General features: G+C 32.6%; 1 protein-coding gene across 3 annotated transcripts; it reads left to right on the forward strand.

The window, feature by feature from the left end:
• The first annotated feature begins 1864 nt into the window (after positions 1-1864).
• LOC134714638 (uncharacterized) lies at positions 1865-19101 on the forward strand. Of its 3 annotated transcripts, none has more exons than XM_063576047.1 (7): positions 1865-1994; positions 9348-9537; positions 11859-12100; positions 12585-12686; positions 16378-16562; positions 17170-17353; positions 18182-19101. In XM_063576047.1, exons 2-7 carry the CDS (start codon positions 9428-9430, stop codon positions 18547-18549), a joined length of 1191 nt encoding a protein of 396 aa, XP_063432117.1. In that variant the 5' UTR covers positions 1865-1994; positions 9348-9427; the 3' UTR covers positions 18550-19101. The 3 variants fall into 3 exon arrangements, with proteins under 3 accessions (XP_063432117.1, XP_063432116.1, XP_063432118.1); XM_063576046.1 differs by lacking the exon at positions 1865-1994 and adding an exon at positions 2004-2367 and having other exon boundaries at positions 18182-19067; XM_063576048.1 differs by lacking the exon at positions 1865-1994 and adding an exon at positions 2411-3057.
• Positions 19102-19772: the final 671 nt, after the last annotated feature.

Below are 19772 nucleotides of genomic sequence, written 5' to 3' on the forward strand. Positions count from 1 at the left end.
TAGGTAGTAATTGACCGATTGTGATATATCAATGGGTCATAAATATATGAATGGGTTATGATTTCGCTGTGAAATATATGTATAGGTAGGGATTTCACAATTATTCAATATATGAATGGGGGCGTTTTTAAATTCCCAGCGGCACACCTGTACCCAAAATCCCATGTTGAGACCCCGGAACATGCAAATTCACTGTGGTAATCTGGATAAAACTCGTAGTATTCGCTGGTAAATTATGCATGAGGACAAACCCAAAATATTGGATCAAATATCAAACAGGCATTAGGTATGAAATGTCTTTGAAAATCAAACTATTATGTTTATTTATTAATGAAATGCACATTTATACCCCTGGGGGTTGAAGGCATATACAAACAATACAATACAATATACACAATAGAAAAATTAACATATTAAACATCATATATAAAGTGGTAAAACAGTAATATTTATGCAGGCGTTGTGTCCACCCTGGACTATACTAATAGGGAAATAGGTGTTTATACAACCAATACTTTCTAGCAAGGACGTATACGTCCTTGTTTCTAGTATGAAATTAGAAATACCCCCCCCCCCCCCCCCCCCCCCATCAAAAACAAGAAAGAAAGTAAACAGTAAATTCAAAACTAAATAGGTAGCAAAAGTTATTACAAATGTGTATAGACATCTAGAAGAACTACTTTTTGTGGGTACGACGTCATGAATTACAAGTAGCTATATATGGGAACATGTGTAGGAGTTTCAATTTGGCAAAGGTGTAAGAAATATTATAATTCATATATGTGTGTCACAAAATCAGTTCCCAGACATTAAATACCCACAGATTATAATTTTAGGTCTTATGGGGTATTACAAAGCGATTTAGATATCAGCAATGAAACAATTACGAGGGCTAATTAACCTACAGAACTTTTAAATTTGCCAAATCACGTCGTATACTTTTAATATAATTGATTTCATTCAACTATATATAATTTTAACTATTTAAAGTAAAGGTTATTAGATAGACGATATTTCAACTCATTAAATTACATTGCAGACTATTAACTATAGACAGTTCAAGTTTCAACAGCATGTTATCTACAGCAACCGGCACACCGTGACGGGCGCGCGCTCTATCCATCATACAGCAACTTTATGCAATTTATTGAATCAACTATAATTATGGGTACACAAAGTGTAGAATATAGAAAATACTTGTACAGGTGCTGCTGTCTATTAAAAAAATGTAAAAAGGAAACATTGGTGTGGGAACTATCAAAAAGTCAAACTGGTGAAAACTTCTTGTTCTTCTTGTTCTTGTCCTTGTTCCTCTTTTTGTTGTTGTTGTTGTTCTTTTCCCTCTTTTCCAACACCTTTACTATTGTGTTAAAATCTATCAAGTTATCAAACAGAGTTGCCTTACGGAAAACTATATATGAACCTCTGCTTCTGGCTTCCATCAATAAGATTTTGTACTGAACATTTCCAGGTAACGGATTGTTTTCACATGACGGTCTGGTTTGTTGTCTACAGAGAAAAAAATCAGAAATAAAGCCGCTGATGCGTCTACACTTCAGAGAGGTCGCCTCTCTCAGGCTCCTCGAAGAGTGAGACCGCAAGTGGCAGATGTATTTTCACTTTAGAAAGTGTACAATCATAATGATTTCATACAAACGTTGCCCCTAAAACAACAATCATGATAGAGACACCATCTTGAAGTTGTTGAAATGCATGCTATTAGTACTCTCAGGCCATGATTTATATTCGATCAAATACACAAACGAAATCACAAGGAAATCTGCTTACCATATGAAATCCTAGGATTACTACGCAATTGTTATATCATCTATCAATTGTGCTGTTATAATTATAGGAAACTGTAGTACGGCCCATACCATATAGTCGACTATAAAAAAAATCCAGATGCCGACAGAAAAATCCGGGATTTAGCAAGTTTGTCCCGACAACTGTTCTAAATTTAGTTTATACAACAATTTCATATTTCACAACAGGTAAGCAAGTCTAAACAAATCAATTTATTATAAATAGGGAAGTTTTCTTATGTTATATTGCATTGCATACCTTGCATAAACAACACAATGGTTACAGACACAATGGGTTTTATAGTGGAACGTTTTAGTGCTACATGGTTTGCAACGGTTGTGATAGGAATGTTGACATTTGCTGTATTTGTTATTGGTCCCAAGACACTGTTTTCAAATATAAAATCTATGCTGGTATCAGTATATGACAGACGTTGGATAGTTCAGCAACATATTTCTAGAAAATTAAGGAAATGGTTTCCATATTTTAAACCTGTAGAAATTTTGTCTGAAACTGTTTCAATATTACCAAAAGTAAACTGTCAAGCTGTTGTTGTGATTGGTAAGTTTCAGTACAGAATATTGAAATATATTATAGAAAATAATTCATTAGCTTATAAATAAAAATAATGTTCAATAACAAATAAAATTCTTTCAACAGCACATTTTAAAAGAGGGACAAAAGATACCAGAGGGAAAGTCAAACTCATAAATTTTATCGAAAAATAAACTGACAACGCCATGGCTAAAAATGAAGAAGACAAATAGACATTGAAACAATAGTAGACATGCATATGACACAACATAGGAAACTAAAGAATAAACAACATGAACCCCACCAAAAACTAGGGGCAATCTCAGGTGCTCCGGAAGGGTATGCAGATCCTGCTCCACATGTGGCACCTGTTGTGTTTAAGATTTAAGCTTCACGTATATCAACTTAAGAAACTTGATCACAGGAAACATTTTATGTACTGTCACAATGCAAAATATACTGTAAAATGATCTATACAGGGCAGACACTAAAATGTCGATAAAATTCACAAGTGACAACATTACATATATAACTCTCTGGTTTTTATTCTCAGTAGAATCATATGTTAGGCATTCAGTTGGCTAAATAAAGATGGATTGTGTTAGGGAATAGTGATTGGAGAAATATAGAAATATTTGATGCAAATGAGGCTACATTTAATTGGTACAAATATTTGAATAACTGGTGTCACCATATACAGTATAGTGCTACATACAGGTAGATGAAAACTAATGAATCTAAACCGGATTTAAACTTGGATTTGAAGAATTTTGTTTAAATGAGATTTAACCCTTTCAATGCCATGCCTAAATCTTAGAAATATACGTTCAGTGCCAAGGCTTGTTTTTTCATCCAGACTGGTTGTGCATTATGACGTTACTGTACTCTAACGTCATAGTGTAGGCTTACTGCAAGAAAGCGTTAGGTAAAAACCGAGGGTCAAATGAAAATTTACTGAATAATTGATTTATATATATATATAAATAAGCATAATTTGTATAGTATTTTATATGCATAAATACATTATTTCTTCTAAAAAGAAATAAAATTCGTAATTAAATAAAACTTGAGAACATAGTTTTGTTTAGCTTAAGTAGCTGTTTTTTTCTAATAAAAGACGCATACCTAATCATACATTGACTTGTTTTTTAAGAGACAATCTTTTAATTTGACCATATTTCTAAGACATATATTAACTTTTATAATGAAATGTATTGTCTTCCCGTATCAAAAAAATATGAATTGACCGACAGCTTTTCCATACATTGCTGAAGTGCAATTAGTGATTTTTTTCATCACAATTGAAAAGGCATTATAAACAACTGATAGAGAATATAAATCCGGTGATATACACCTACAGGTACATGATGTACATAACAATTATACAAATAATTAACAGCGAGTACTAGAGTTCCGTTATTTTACGATAACTTTTTAATGTCAATTATAGCGCTTCAGCATGATTGTCCGTAAATCTTGTAATAAAAGAAAAAAAAGTTTCTCCTTTACTTGTATGATACATGAGGTTGGATAGGAGGGGTCCTAATCCCAAAATTCCGGGCTTAAAAACATGAAATCCCGAAATCCCGGGCTTAAAAACACGCAATCCCGAAATGCCGGGCTTAAAAAAGCGAAATCCCGAGGTCCCGAAATTCGAATAAATAAAGTCCCGTACTACAAAGGGTCAATCCAGAAATCCCGAGCTTAAAAACACTCAATCCCGGAGTCCCGATAAAGATCTTACCCCCCCTCAAACATACTAATAGCACTAACTGTACGTGCAATATTGGTTTTTCTTCTTTTTTTTTTTTTATCAAAACTAACAAATTAAATCTAAATTTTGCGGGAATTATGGTGTTGGAACTTCAACGTCATTGAAATCAATGACGTCATCATAAAAAAATCTTCAGCGAAAACATGGACGATTCAGATGATTCTTTTTCCGAATCTGACCAAAGTGATCTAGAAGCTGAATATGATAGTGAGGAAGGAGAAGAAGGAGAAGAAGGAGGTGAAGAAAATGATAGAAATGACGAGCAGGTGCTTCAACCCTGGTTTCGGATATTTCCACCCAAAGAAGAGCGTCGCCAGCCAGACTTTCAGGAAACTGTTGGACCACAGAATATGCCAAACCGAAATTCGAAACCTATAGCATATTTCTACCTACTGATGACATTAAACTTCTTACAGCACATTGTCCAGGAAACTAATAGGTATTTATTCAAAAGCTATAGTCGTAACGATATTTATAAATATATCAAATATAAAATTTTAGACAAAATAACATATGGAATAAACAAAATAACAATTCCAATTTACGGTATCTCTATTCTTGTTAGTTAGCACATTTTACATAAAAAGGACTTAAATTTGGATCGGGAATTGGGAATATATCAAAGAGACAGCAACCCTTCAAAAGAGCAGAAACAGCTTGGAGAGTGTTGATTTGTGCATTTATAACAATGTATCAATCTTATATACACGACTGTCAGAAACTGAAACTTGATACAACACTTATATAACGATGTCAAATTGTAACTCTACATAAAAAAAATATATTAAATAAGAATTGAAAGATGTGGTTTAATTGTCCCATAACTTTTTTCTATAGAGAACAAATGTCACTGATACAAGGAACAATACTGATAATCGTAAGGTTTTCAACGCGAAGCAAGAGCTCATAATGCAAAGCAAGATATATCCAAAAAAAATACAATTATCGAATACCAGACTTATTTTTTTTTTCTATATCTTTGAAAATGTGTTTTTTTTTAAGGGAATGACATATTCTTGTAGGTATGCTAGAGATTTTATAGCCAGTCGCGAAAGGATTAGACACTTCTCAAGGTTACATGCTTGGCCTAAAGTTGGAGAAACTACATTAACTGAAATAAAAGGATTCTTTGCTGTCATTCTTAATATGGGTTTGGTTAGAAAAGCGACAATAGCTGAATATTGGAATTGTAAATTGCCTAGTCAAGACACATCATAGTTTAGGAAAATGTTTAGTCGAAACAGATTTCAACTTGTTTTCAAATTTTTTCATCTTACTAACAATAATAACATACCCGGCAGAAACGACCCAAATTACAGTCCAACAGCAAAATTTCAGTGCCTTATTGATTTATTTAATAGACAGTCGCAATTTCATTACAAACCGGAACAAAATTTAAGTATTGATGAAAGTTTGATAGGGACGCGGGGCAGAACATGCATGCTTCAATATATACCAACAAAAAGTTCAAAGTTCGGGGTAAAAGTTTGGATGCTTGTTGAGGCAGTAACAGGATACATCATCCACGCCATAATTTATAGAGGAAAAACATATGACCCAACACCACCAGGACTAACCCAGGGTTCCTACGTTGTAAATAACTTGTTAGAAAGAGCTGGGTTACTACGTAAAAAATATCATGTCGTCTGCGACAGCTTTTTCACTTCCATCGCGCTAGCTAAACAGCTTTTTCAACTTGATACTTATTTCACCGGGACAATTCAACAGAACAGAAACATGCCAAACATGATCAAACATGCCATATTAACAGAACGCGAATTTAAATACGCAAGACAGGGACCTATTCTCATGTGTGTTTATCGTGAAAGGGCTAGAAGGAAATCCGTTCGTATTTTATCGTCGTACGAAAAGGCTTTCCAAAATAATGACAATAAACCACAAATACTTGAATTCTACAATAAAAACATGGGCGGGGTCGATCTGGCAGACATGATGGTAACGCATTATAATGACAATAGGAAAACTTTTAAGGTATGGAAGAAAGTTGCATTTAATTTCTTGCAGCGCATTGTAATTAATGCATATATCTTGTATTGCAAAAACACGTCTGATCAACCAGTCAAGAGTAGACTATAGTTTTTACAATCAATTATAGAAGATCTTTCATGCGATTATCTGCTATCTCGTGAAATGAATGCACAAGCTAATCCGGGTAGACCAAAAAGAACTTGCTTAAGGAAAATTGCCAAGTATAAGGATTGCTCCGTGTGTTCGGATAGAGACGGATTTGGCGGCGGTCGTCATCGAACAAAAACGGCGTGCAGAAACTGTAACAAAGGCTTACACAAAGATTGTATGAATAATCATGTATGTATTGAGGAATGAATTAATCTCTTAAATATTATATTGTCAACGCTTTTGTTTTGTCTTGTCTATTTAATGTCAATAACTAAATAAACAATTTACAGGATGGCAGAAAATACCAAAGATTGACTGGTAGCGTCATGACAAAAAAATATTTAAAACAGGCTAGTAAAAATCAAACTATGAGTCTACAATATGTGTATAAAACTGAAGATTGAGTAACATTATCTTTACTTAAAAAAACACACACAACAAGGGAAGCAGGTACTGCTTTACATGTTCCCGCCGTTGCGTGTATTCTGATATAAGATAAGTTTTTAAGTTTTAAAAAGATATGTGTAAAGACACTTTAAATAAATGTGATCTGGCCTGGTCAAACCAGAACTTGAAAATTGGTATTTGCTTTTCCGCTACTACAAAACCAGGTTTATATTCAAATATCATCGTCAATATGCTTGTGAGTGTAACCTACCGATTCAGAGATGGATGTGACCTGAAAAATTCAAAGGTACATGTAGCTGTAAAAAAATCATGTCTATACTGTAACAACTTGCAAAGAAATCCCTTAATCTTCACTTTGTAACGAAAAAAATGTGTGTAAGAGATCAATGAATTTATTTAAAAAATATACTATTTTAGGGAAACACTATTCATCAAATGCGTATATTAATAAATAATGATTTACACGCACCTTTCTTAATTTTAAAAGAATTAAAGAATTTGGCGCGCTTTGTGTATTTAAAAGGAGCCAGAACAATGACGTTACGTCACAGTACATTTTACAGCATCAGAGTAAAAAAAAACAATGGCCCAAAAGTGGCCCCTTGGCACTGAACGTAGTACGAAAGAAATGGCCCAAAAGTGGCCCATGGCACAGAGATGGTTAATAGAAACAGGATTTAAACTTGGACTTAAATGAGGTTTATTTTGTGATGACTGAACAGCTTTAAGGCAGATATGTATATACTTTTTATACGACCGCAAATTTTGAAAAATTTTTCGTCGTATATTGCTATCACGTTGGCGTCGTCGTCGTCGTCCGAATACTTTCAGTTTTCGCACTCTAACTTTAGTAAAAGTGAATATAAATCTATAAAATTTTATCACAAGGTTTATGACCACAAAAGGAAGGTTGGTATTGATTTTGGGAGTTTTGGTCCCAACATTTTAGGAATTAGGGGCCATAAAGGGCCCAAATAAGCATTTTCTTGGTTTTCGCACTATAACTTTAGTTTAAGTTAATAGAATCTATGAAATTTTGACACAAGGTTTATGACCACAAAAGAAAGGTTGGGATTGATTTTGGGAGTTTTGGTTTCAATAGTGTAGGAATTAGGGGCCAAAAAAGGGCCCAAATAAGCATTATTCTTGGTTTTCGCACAATAACTTTAGTTTAAGTAAATAGAAAATAATGAAATTTATACACAATGTTTATGACCACAAAAGGAAGGTTGGTATTGATTTTGGGAGTTTCGGTCCCAACAGTTTAGGAATTAGGGGCCAAAAAGGGACCCAAATAAGCATTTTTCTTGGTTTTCGCACCATAACTTTAGTATAAGTAAATAGAAATCTATGAAATTTAAACACAAGGTTTATGACCATAAAAGGAAGGTTGGTAATGATTTTGGGAGTTTTGGTCCAAACAGTTTAGGAATAAGGGGCCCAAAGGGTCCAAAATTAAACTTTGTTTGATTTCATCAAAATTGAATAATTGCTGAATCTAACTGTGTATGTAGATTTTTAACTTTTGGTCCCGTTTTCAAATTGGTCTACATTAAGGTCCAAAGGGTCCAAAATTAAACTTCGTTTGATTTTGACAAAAAATTAATCGGTTGGGTTCTTTGATATGCTGAATCTAAAAATGTACTTAGATTCTTGATTATCGGCCCAGTTTTCAAGTTGGTCCAAATCGGGGTCCAAAATTAAACTTTGTTTGATTTCATCAAAAATTGAATAAATGGGGTTCTTTGATATGCCAAATCTAACTGTGTATGTAGATTCCTAATTTTTGGTCTTGTTTTCAAATTGGTTTACATTAAAGTCCAAAGGGTCCAAAATTAAACTTAGTTTGATTTTAACAAAAATTGAAATCTTGGGGTTCTTTGATATGCTGAATCCAAACATGTACTTAGAATTTTGATTATGGGCCCAGTTTTCAAGTTGGTCCAAATCAGGATCTAAAATTATTATATTAAGTTTTGTGCAATAGCAAGTCTTTTCAATTGCACAGTATTGTGCAATGGCAAGAAATATCTTATTGCAAAATAGCAATTTTGTTTTTAATTAGAGTTATCTTTCTTTGTCCAGAATAGTAAGCAAGAAATATCTAATTGTAAGAATTTTTTTTATTTGGAGTTATCTTTCTTTGTCCTGAATCAACTTAAATCTTTGTTATATATACAATATACAATGTATATTCACTTTTTACTACCAACTGATAAATTAAAATAATCTTTACCATTCAGTGATAACAAGCATTTTTTTTACATCTTAATATTTTATGATGTATTTAAATGAGTAGTAATTGTTGCAAACTCCATTAGAAATTTTAATTGAGATTAGTTTTGGAATAAGGGAAAGGGGGATGTGATTAAAAAAATTGGGTTCAATTTTCTCATTTGAAATTTCATAAATAAAAAGAAAATTTCTTCAAACATTTTTTTGAGAGGAATAATATTCAACAGCATAGTGAATTGCTCTAAGAGAAAACAAAAATTTTAATTTCATTAGAACGCATTCATTCTGTGTCAGAAACCTATGCTGTGTCAACTATTTAATCACAATCCAAATTTAGAGCTGAATCCAGCTTGAATGTTGTGTCCATACTTGCCCCAACCGTTCAGGGTTCAACCTCTGCGGTCGTATAAAGCTACGCCCTGCGGAGCATCTGGTTTTTATTTTATTGCAGAAAATTTACCTAAAGTTACTACAGCCAAAGATCTTGTAAAATGTCTTCAGTTAAGAAAATTGGTGCATACAAAGAAGTTAATGCAGCTTTCAGTTGCTGCAGACAAGAAAGGAGCTTGTGCAGGTCTAGCTGTAGCTGTTCTGCCCAGATATATTCTCAATCACAGTTGTATTATGGAAAAAAATAACAGGTACTTTTTTGCAAAAATCTTATCTCAATCACTGAGGTTGTGGCTACGAAACACCAGTAGATTTACATTTACATTGTAGAACCATCAAATCCACAATTGATGGTGGCAATTCTTCAACTACAGTATTAATGTTGTCCTGATTCTAATGCATAACAAAAAGAAATAGAACATTTAAGCTTATAAAAATGTATCAAATTATATAAAATAAGATTCATCGAAACTTTACAAATTATTTTGATGCATAAATGTCATGGCAAAACATAATATCGTTCAAATGAAAACTTTCAAACTGTAGGTTATTCTGCTAATTTTGTACAAAAGTTACAGAGAAATCACATGCTTTACAAAGTTAACCTCTGAAAACTTTGGAAAATCAATGATTTCATAATTTTCTTGTCAAACTCCATTAAATTTATCAGTTTGTGTTATTTTTGTATGTGTAAACTATTTTTATACGACCGCAAAATTTGAAAAAATTTTCGTCGTATATTGCTATCATACTGGCGGTCGTCGTCGTCGTCGTCGTCGTCCGAATACTTTTAGTTTTCGCACTCTAACTTTAGTAAAAGTGAATAGAAATCTATGAAATTTTAACACAAGGTTTATGACCACAAAAGGAAGGTTGGTATTGATTTTGGGAGTTTTGGTTTCAACAGTTTAGGAATTAGGGGCCAAAAAAGGCCCAAATAAGCATTTTTCTTGGTTTTTGCACCATAACGTTAGTATAAGTAAATAGAAATCTATGAAATTTAAACACAAGGTTTATGACCATAAAAGGAAGGTTGGTATAGATTTTGGGAGATTTGGTCCCAACAGTTTAGAAATAAGGGGCCCAAAGGGTCCAAAATTAAACTTTGTTTGATTTCATCAAAATTGAATAATTGGGGTTCTTTGATATGCTGTATCTAACTGTGTATGTAAATTTTTAACTTTTAGTCCCGTTTTCAAATTGGTTTACATTTAGGTCCAAAGGGTCCAAAATTAAACTTAGTTTGATTTTGACAAAAAATGAATCGGTTGGGTTCTTTGATATGCTGAATCTAAAAATGTACTTAGATTCTTGATTATTGGCCCCGTTTTCAAGTTGGTCCAAATCGGGGTCCAAAATTAAACTTTGTTTGATTTCATCAAAAATTGAATATATGGGGTTCTTTGATATGCCAAATCTAACTGTGTATGTAGATTCTTCATTTTTGGTCCTGTTTTCAAATTGGTCTACATTAAAGTCCAAAGGGTCCAAAATTAAACTTAGTTTGATTTTAACAAAAATTGAAATCTTGGGGTTCTTTGATATGCTGAATCCAAACATGTTCTTAGATTTTTGATTATGGGCCCAGTTTTCAAGTTGGTCCAAATCAGGATCTAAATTTATTATATTAAGTATTGTGCAATAGCAAGTCTTTTCAATTGCACAGTATTGCGCAATGGCAAGAAATATCTAATTGCACAATATTGTGAAATAGCAAATTTTTTTTTTTAATTAGAGTTATCCTTCTTTGTCCAGAATAGTTTGCAAGAAATATCTAATTTCACAATATTGTGCAATAGCAAGATTTTTTTTTAATTGGAGTTATCTTTCTTTGTCCAGAATCAACAAGAAATATCTAATTTCACAATATTGTGCAATAGCAAGAATTTTTTTTAATTGGAGTTATCTTTCTTTGTCCAGAATCAACAAGAAATATCTAATTTCACAATATTGTGCAATAGCAAGAATATTTTTTAATTGGAGTTATCTTTCTTTGTCCAGAATCAACTTAAATCTTTGTTATATACAATATACAATGTATATTCACTTTTTACTACCAACTGATAAATTAAAATAATCTTTACCATTCAGTGAAAACAAGCAGTTTTTTTTACATCTTAATATATTATGATGTATTTAAATGAGTAGTTATTGTTGCAAACTCCATTAGAAATTTTAATTGAGATTAGTTTTGGAATAAGGGAAAGGGGGATGTGATTAAAAAAATTGGGTTCAATTTTTCTCAATTGAAATTTCATAAATAAAAAGAAAATTTCTTCAAACATTTTTTTGAGAGGATTAATATTAACTATTATAGAGGATCACATTCATTCTGTGTCAGAAACCTATGCTGTGTCAACTATTTAATCACAATCCAAATTTAGAGCTGAATCCAGCTTGAATGTTGTGTCCATACTTGCCCCAACCGTTCAGGGTTCAACCTATGCGGTCGTATAAAGCTAAGCCCTGCGGAGCATCTGGTATTTTATGTTTTCTGGTTGTTTCTTTGAATATATTGATTTAATTTTAGATATATTATTTTTTATGATACATTAGTATTTTTTTTTTGTAGTGTTTACAATGGCAATATCATTAAAGTTAGAGAAGTCAAGAACAGAAAAATAAACCTGAAAAAGCAAGTTAACTGGTTATCATCAGATAATTACAGCCATGTTGGTTTCCGTGGACGTTTCCAAGTATACAATAACCTTCTCCAGGATGTTACAACACAGTATGGCTATTATCTGATAGATGGAGGCTCTTACATACAATTTTGTGACGTTCAGGATGTTGTTGAAGCAGCTACTTTAGCAGGTAATACTAGTATAATAGGGGCTTTAATGGAGGGTATCTGCAATGAAAAAGCAAATAAAATTGCCATTTCACCCTGAACGAACAATTCATAATTTCCTGCACATTGATGTTTTTACCTATTTCATGAAACACAGTGAATAACAAACCTTTTTCACAGCTGCATGTGAAATAAAATGGCAAAAAAGGTTGCACGAATATAACCCTTCATCGCCCTTGTTTAAGTATGGTTAATAATGTTTATTATTTTTACATTTATAGCCAGCTATGTGATATGAGTTTTGTTGAAGGCAGTTTTGTGACCTATAGTCATGATAGTTGTTAATTAAGTTAATTGTTCTCTTGTGGAGAGTTATCAACTAAAAGATGCAAAATAAAATTTATGGCAGCATATTTGTTTACATTTTTAGGGAAATCTCAGGAAACTGGGTGTGCTTGCTTGTTTGTTTGTGTTAATGATTAACTAATGATCTTGAAAAACTTTCAGGTGTTGATAGAATTGTAATTAAGATGAGAAATCCAGACAATATGCTAACATCAGAAATAGAATGGTGTAAGACCTACCCAGGCTATTTGTATACCACTTTAGGTTAGTATGTTAACATCAGAAATAGAATGGTGTAAGACCTACCCAGGCTATTTGTATACCACTTTAGGTGAGTATGTTAACATCAGAAATAGAATGGTGTAAGACCTACCCAGGCTATTTGTATACCACTTTAGGTTAGTATGTTAACATCAGAAATAGAATGGTGTAAGACCTACCCAGGCTATTTGTATACCACTTTAGGTGAGTATGCTAACATCAGAAATAGAATGGTGTAAGACCTACCCAGGCTATTTGTATACCACTTTAGGTGAGTATGTTAACATCAGAAATAGAATGGTGTAAGACCTACCCAGGCTATTTGTATACCACTTTAGGTTAGTATGTTAACATCAGAAATAGAATAGTGTAAGACCTACCCAGGCTATTTGTATACCACTTTAGGTGAGTATGCTAACATCAGAAATAGAATGGTGTAAGACCTACCCAGGCTATTTGTATACCACTTTAGGTTAGTATGTTAACATCAGAAATAGAATGGTGTAAGACCTACCCAGGCTATTTGTATACCACTTTAGGTTAGTATGCTAACATCAGAAATAGAATGGTGTAAGACCTACCCAGGCTATTTGTATACCACTTTAGGTGAGTATGTTAACATCAGAAATAGAATGGTGTAAGACCTACCCAGGCTATTTGTATACCACTTTAGGTGAGTATGTTAACATCAGAAATAGAATGGTGTAAGACCTACCCAGGCTATTTGTATACCACTTTAGGTTAGTATGCTAACATCAGAAATAGAATGGTGTAAGACCTACCCTGGCTATTTGTATACCACTTTAGGTGAGTATGTTAACATCAGAAATAGAATGGTGTAAGACCTACCCAGGCTATTTGTATACCACTTTAGGTTAGTATGTTAACATCAGAAATAGAATGGTGTAAGACCTACCCAGGCTATTTGTATACCACTTTAGGTGAGTATGTTAACATCAGAAATAGAATGGTGTAAGACCTACCCAGGCTATTTGTATACCACTTTAGGTGAGTATGTTAACATCAGAAATAGAATGGTGCAAGACCTACCCAGGCTATTTGTATACCACTTTAGGTGAGTATGTTAACATCAGAAATAGAATGGTGTAAGACCTACCCAGGCTATTTGTATACCACTTTAGGTTACTGTAAATTCAGAAATTATTGCGTGCATTTATTATTGCGATTTTGTCAATTTCAGCTTAAATGCGATTTTAATTTTTACGATTTTGGGAAAAGTCATGCTTTGTTCAGTTAAAATATTACAAAATGTGAGTTTAAATTATTGCGTTTACAACTCTGTCGCATTATTCGCAATAATAAAAACCTCGCAATAATTTCTGAATTTACAGTAGTATGTTAACATCAGAAATAGAATGGTGTAAGACCTACCCAGGCTATTTGTATACCACTTTAGGTGAGTATGTTAACATCAGAAATAGAATAGTGTAAGACCTACCCAGGCTATTTGTAACCACTTTAGGTTAGTATGTTAACATCAGAAATAGAATGGTGTAAGACCTACCCAGGCTATTTGTATACCACTTTAGGTTAGTATGTTAACATCAGAAATAGAATGGTGTAAGACCTACCCAGGCTATTTGTATACCACTTTAGGTTAGTATGTTAACATCAGAAATAGAATGGTGTAAGACCTACCCAGGCTATTTGTATACCACTTTAGGTGAGTATGTTAACATCAGAAATAGAATAGTGTAAGACCTACCCAGGCTATTTGTATACCACTTTAGGTTAGTATGTTAACATCAGAAATAGAATAGTGTAAGACCTACCCAGGCTATTTGTATACCACTTTAGGTGAGTATGTTAACATCAGAAATAGAATGGTGTAAGACCTACCCAGGCTATTTGTATACCACTTTAGGTGAGTATGTTAACATCAGAAATAGAATGGTGTAAGACCTACCCAGGCTATTTGTATACCACTTTAGGTTACTGTAAATTCAGAAATTATTGCGTGCATTTATTATTGCGATTTTGTCAATTTCAGCTTAAATGCGATTTTAATTTTTACGATTTTGGGAAAAGTCATGCTTTGTTCAGTTAAAATATTACAAAATGTGAGTTTTAATTATTGCGTTTACAACTCTGTCGCATTATTCGCAATAATAAAAACCTCGCAATAATTTCTGAATTTACAGTAGTATGTTAACATCAGAAATAGAATGGTGTAAGACCTACCCAGGCTATTTGTATACCACTTTAGGTGAGTATGTTAACATCAGAAATAGAATAGTGTAAGACCTACCCAGGCTATTTGTAACCACTTTAGGTTAGTATGTTAACATCAGAAATAGAATGGTGTAAGACCTACCCAGGCTATTTGTATACCACTTTAGGTTAGTATGTTAACATCAGAAATAGAATGGTGTAAGACCTACCCAGGCTATTTGTATACCACTTTAGGTTAGTATGTTAACATCAGAAATAGAATGGTGTAAGACCTACCCAGGCTATTTGTATACCACTTTAGGTTAGTATGTTAACATCAGAAATAGAATAGTGTAAGACCTACCCAGGCTATTTGTATACCACTTTAGGTGAGTATGTTAACATCAGAAATAGAATGGTGTAAGACCTACCCAGGCTATTTGTATACCACTTTAGGTGAGTATGTTAACATCAGAAATAGAATGGTGTAAGACCTACCCAGGCTATTTGTATACCACTTTAGGTAAGTATGTTAACATCAGAAATAGAATAGTGTAAGACCTACCCAGGCTATTTGTATACCACTTTAGGTGAGTATGTTAACATCAGAAATAGAATGGTGTAAGACCTACCCAGGCTATTTGTATACCACTTTAGGTAAGTATGTTAACATCAGAAATAGAATAGTGTAAGACCTACCCAGGCTATTTGTATACCACTTTAGGTAAGTATGTTAACATCAGAAATAGAATAGTGTAAGACCTACCCAGGCTATTTCTATACCACTCTAGGTTAGTGAGATATTTTAACCTTCCATTCATGCCCCTGCAAAAAGTATAAGGCACTATGTTTTATTCTTCTCCCAATCTATGTAAGGAGAGTTGTCTCATTGGCACTCACACCACATCTTCCTATATCTAAATAAAAATATGCAAACCTACTCATCTGTATTTTGTTATTTATAATCAAAGCTTTATTTTTTTATTCCAAACTTATGTTTTCCTTTGAAAAAGTCTTTGGAGAATTTGGACATTGAACAAGGTTTAATATTAATCAAGATTTCCAGAGTTGTCTAAACAATATTTAAAACTTGTTATTGAAAACACCAACATACATTGAGGATGAGGTAAAAGTAATATATATGTTTGATGAGCTAGCTAGCTGAACTGTGAAATCATTATTAGGTTAGGTATTATACCCTCCTTTCAGAGTAGTCTAGTCCTACAGACAGATAGATTTGTTACTTTTCAATTTAGACTATTCAAGGATGGTAGTTTTCCTAACATAATTATAATAATGACTTCACAGTTCAGCTAGATAGCCAGCTAACCAAATATATTACCTTTACACACTCAAGGCATTTTGCTGTAAATGAAAATCCTAAGTTGAAATTAAAGTCTGTCCAAAATTAGAAATTTAAGGGAACAGAGATCTGTTTCAATTGGTTTATCGTAAAGTGAAATAGATACCCAATTAAACTGAAACCAAGATATCAATGTAAAATGTTTTAATTTCATTTTAGGTGCCTCTTATCAAATAGCAGAATCTTACAAGCCTAATACATACACAGCTTTGTTCAATCAGTTAGAACACCAAGAGAACAGTAAATATATAGTAGCTATTGGTGAATGTGGTATTTCCAAGCCTGAATATCCACCCGGATATCTACCACCACTTGACAAACAAATCAGTCTTTTTAAAGATATGGTAATTATTTTTTATCCATTATATACAAGGGATAGTCACTTAGATTACAAATACATTTTAATAATGTATTTGTTATCTAAGTTAAGTTTAGAACAGGGTATACATTTTTTGAGCATATTTAGAACAGGGTATGTTTTTCAATGTTTTCTGGTAAGAACAGGGTATGATGCAGCAAGTGTTGTCGGCACAGTTATACCCAAAAGGAAATTCAGTAACCCCTGGAAATGTATACAAATACATACTTATGGAATAGTTGTTTAAATATGCCAAAAAAATTAGCAGAGATTTACTTCTACAATGTATTAAAGTGATCAGTAATATTCAAATTACAATTTAGGTGATTATTCATAAAGGTTTCCTCTTTATAGTCCTGGTTGATTATCAACCAATAAGAAAAACACAACTAATTCCACAGGGGTTATAGAGCTAAACATTAAACTGCAGAAAAACATTCAAGGACACAGTCTCTGTAAAGTAATTTGCTTGGCTTCACAAGAGCAAAAAATCTTTTCAAATAAAGCTATTGATACAAATAATTATTTTAACTTTATATAAACAAGAACAGAGGAAATAGATATTATTATTTAATAGTTTTCTCTCTTTGTAGGTAAAGCTTGCTGATCATTTTAAAAAGCCTTTACTGGTAAAGTCGAGGAGAGGTGTTGAAGAAATGTTAGATATTTTAAAAGATTTCCCAGATGTAACAGCTTGTTTAACTATTGGTTATGAAACACCAGAGGATACAGCTATTACAAAATGGATCAAAAAAGGATATCATCTGGGAGTGACTGGTAAAGAGAGAAATCTTTAATTTCATGCTGGTTACTTTAGTGTGAACATAACCATTTAAAAATTCATAAGTCACATCCAATATTCTGTAAGCTATCAGGCCTTGAAGTCATAAAACTTTCGAGTCAGTTTTTGTACTCGTACTCAAAAATCAGTCAATCAAAATGCTTGATTTCATGTTTAGAGCATGAATGTTGTGCTCCGAGCACTGAGCAAAGTTTAATGACTTCATCCAGCATTAGTACAGTCTGTTACTTCAACAGAGATAATATGACATTATATGCACAGACATAAAACTACTTTAAATATTTAAAAAAACAGAAAATGTTATTGTTATTTTGATGAATAACATTAAATTCTACTAACAAAAACTTGTTCATGAGAAAATATAGATGTTACCTGCAGAATAATGAAAATTTAAAATTCAGCATCAGTTACTCTGGTTTTCTATTGTTGAAGACAGCATTTTGACCTCTGATATTTGATATTTGTATGTGACATGTAGGTTGCTGTCACATGAATTGATGTATCTCACACATATATTTACAAAATTACCACCAAAAAAACAAAGGGTAAAGTGAGCACAGTAAAAATCTGTATGCATGAATCTTAGACCAAACAGAATTTCAAACCAGACGAAAGTAAGAAAAAACAATAAAACCTATTTTTAAAAAGTACATTAAAGTGGAAGCCTTAATATTGATGACACTGAAATTCATTCTCAACCATTAAATACCAGAAACAAAATTTTCTGTTCTAATAATATATAACCTTTTAGTTAGATAATGTTCAAATTAGTTGTATTTTAATAACCTTATTTATTGTTTCAGGTAGTGTGTGGGCTTTTAACGAAAGCAATTTCTGGATTCCAGAATTATTAAAAACAGTTCCAATAGATAGACTAATTCTTTGCAGTAACACACCATATTTATCATGCTGGAAAAAAGATGAAGAAGCAGATTTCTTATTGGAAATTCAAAAATGTGATGATTTTAAAAAAGTAAATAAAGAGTGTTTAAAAATAATTGATAAATCTGAAGAAGATGTTAAGATGACTTCAGTTCAACCTGCAACACTTTCTATAGTATTAGAACTTTTAGCCTCATGTTTAAATAAATCTCCTATTGGCCTTTCACAGGTTCTTAATGCTAATGCTGAAAAATTCTATAAGTTTGATTCCTTGGGTATGAAAGAATGAATTAGTATGAAATTAAGTTCATAAGTGAGTTGATTGATATAAGAAATTTATTTTTATTCTTGTTGGGTCATATTGACAATTTTTTTAAATAAGGATACAAATTATAAGCCAGGTGAATTCTGATAAAATTATTCCCTTTTTTGTCCGAACCATTAATTTATTATTTGTGCTGCATGCACTTTTCTTTGTAACATTGTCATATCCAACACCAAAGCTGAGGGGGCATTTAAAAGTATTACCCTTGTCCCTCCCATTTGTTTGTTGTCAATGTTGGTTTCTGTTCTCTAATTTGAACTTTAGCCATAACCAAATGTTATGAAACTTATTCACAATGCTTATCACATTTTTGCCATTTTCCTCCCAACTACATTGTGTAATATCATAAAAGTTAAAATACTTGGATCATGGTGTATATATATAAAAATTGTTTTATTTCTTCTTCTTTTTATGGTATGATGATCAATCACTCTTTTTGAGTACACACAATTATATACACTTGTGTCAGTTGTCTGAAATTTGACATTATAAATGTAATTATTGGTTTCTAAATTTTACTTTATTTGTTATTATACTCATGTTATTATTACATGTATTTTTTTATATGTTTATTTATACTATGTATGTGTGAAGTTTGAATAATAAATTTGAAGATTTGAAATCAGCATTCATCATACATGGAATCAAAATCAGCTCTCAAGGTTACATGTCCTTTCATGATAAGAATATGCCATCCTTTAGAACTTACAAAAATATCTGTTAAGGTCGTACATGTACTCTATACAGACATAGAAAAGCTGATAAGGGAATAAATTGAGAATAAAAACAGGGAATGTGTCAAAGAGACAACAACCCAACCAAATGGCAGAAAAAATGGATGTCACACTCAACTCCAAAAACATATAAATGAACAAACATTAGAAAGCATGCCAGAGGCTCCTGACTTTGGACAAGTGCAAGACATTTTCATCAATTGAAAACTCAAGGATCTATGACAAATACACAGGACTGTGTGTTTGGTTTTCCTATTGCCAGCATCCCATTCTTTTTATAGTGGTATAAATTTCCACAGTTGTCCAAGTCTGTAAGAAAAACAAGGATCTATGACAAATACACAGGACTGTGTTTTCCTATTGCCAGCATCCCATTCTTTTTATAGTGGTATAAATTTCCACAGTTGTCCAAGTCTGTAAGAAAAACAAGGATCTATGACAAATACACAGGAC

This window comes from Mytilus trossulus, chromosome 4, assembly GCF_036588685.1.
Source record: "Mytilus trossulus isolate FHL-02 chromosome 4, PNRI_Mtr1.1.1.hap1, whole genome shotgun sequence".
Classification (NCBI taxonomy): domain Eukaryota; kingdom Metazoa; phylum Mollusca; class Bivalvia; order Mytilida; family Mytilidae; genus Mytilus; species Mytilus trossulus.

Coding starts and splice junctions, on each gene's coding strand:
- LOC134714638 (XM_063576046.1), top strand. CDS start 2,082: ATGGTTACAGACACAATGGGTTTTATAGTGGAACGTTTTAGTGCTACA. Junction 9,538..11,858: donor ATTATGGAAAAAAATAACAG/GTACTTTTTTGC, acceptor TTTTTTTTGTAG/TGTTTACAATGGCAATATCA. Junction 17,354..18,181: donor ATATCATCTGGGAGTGACTG/GTAAAGAGAGAA, acceptor TTATTGTTTCAG/GTAGTGTGTGGGCTTTTAAC.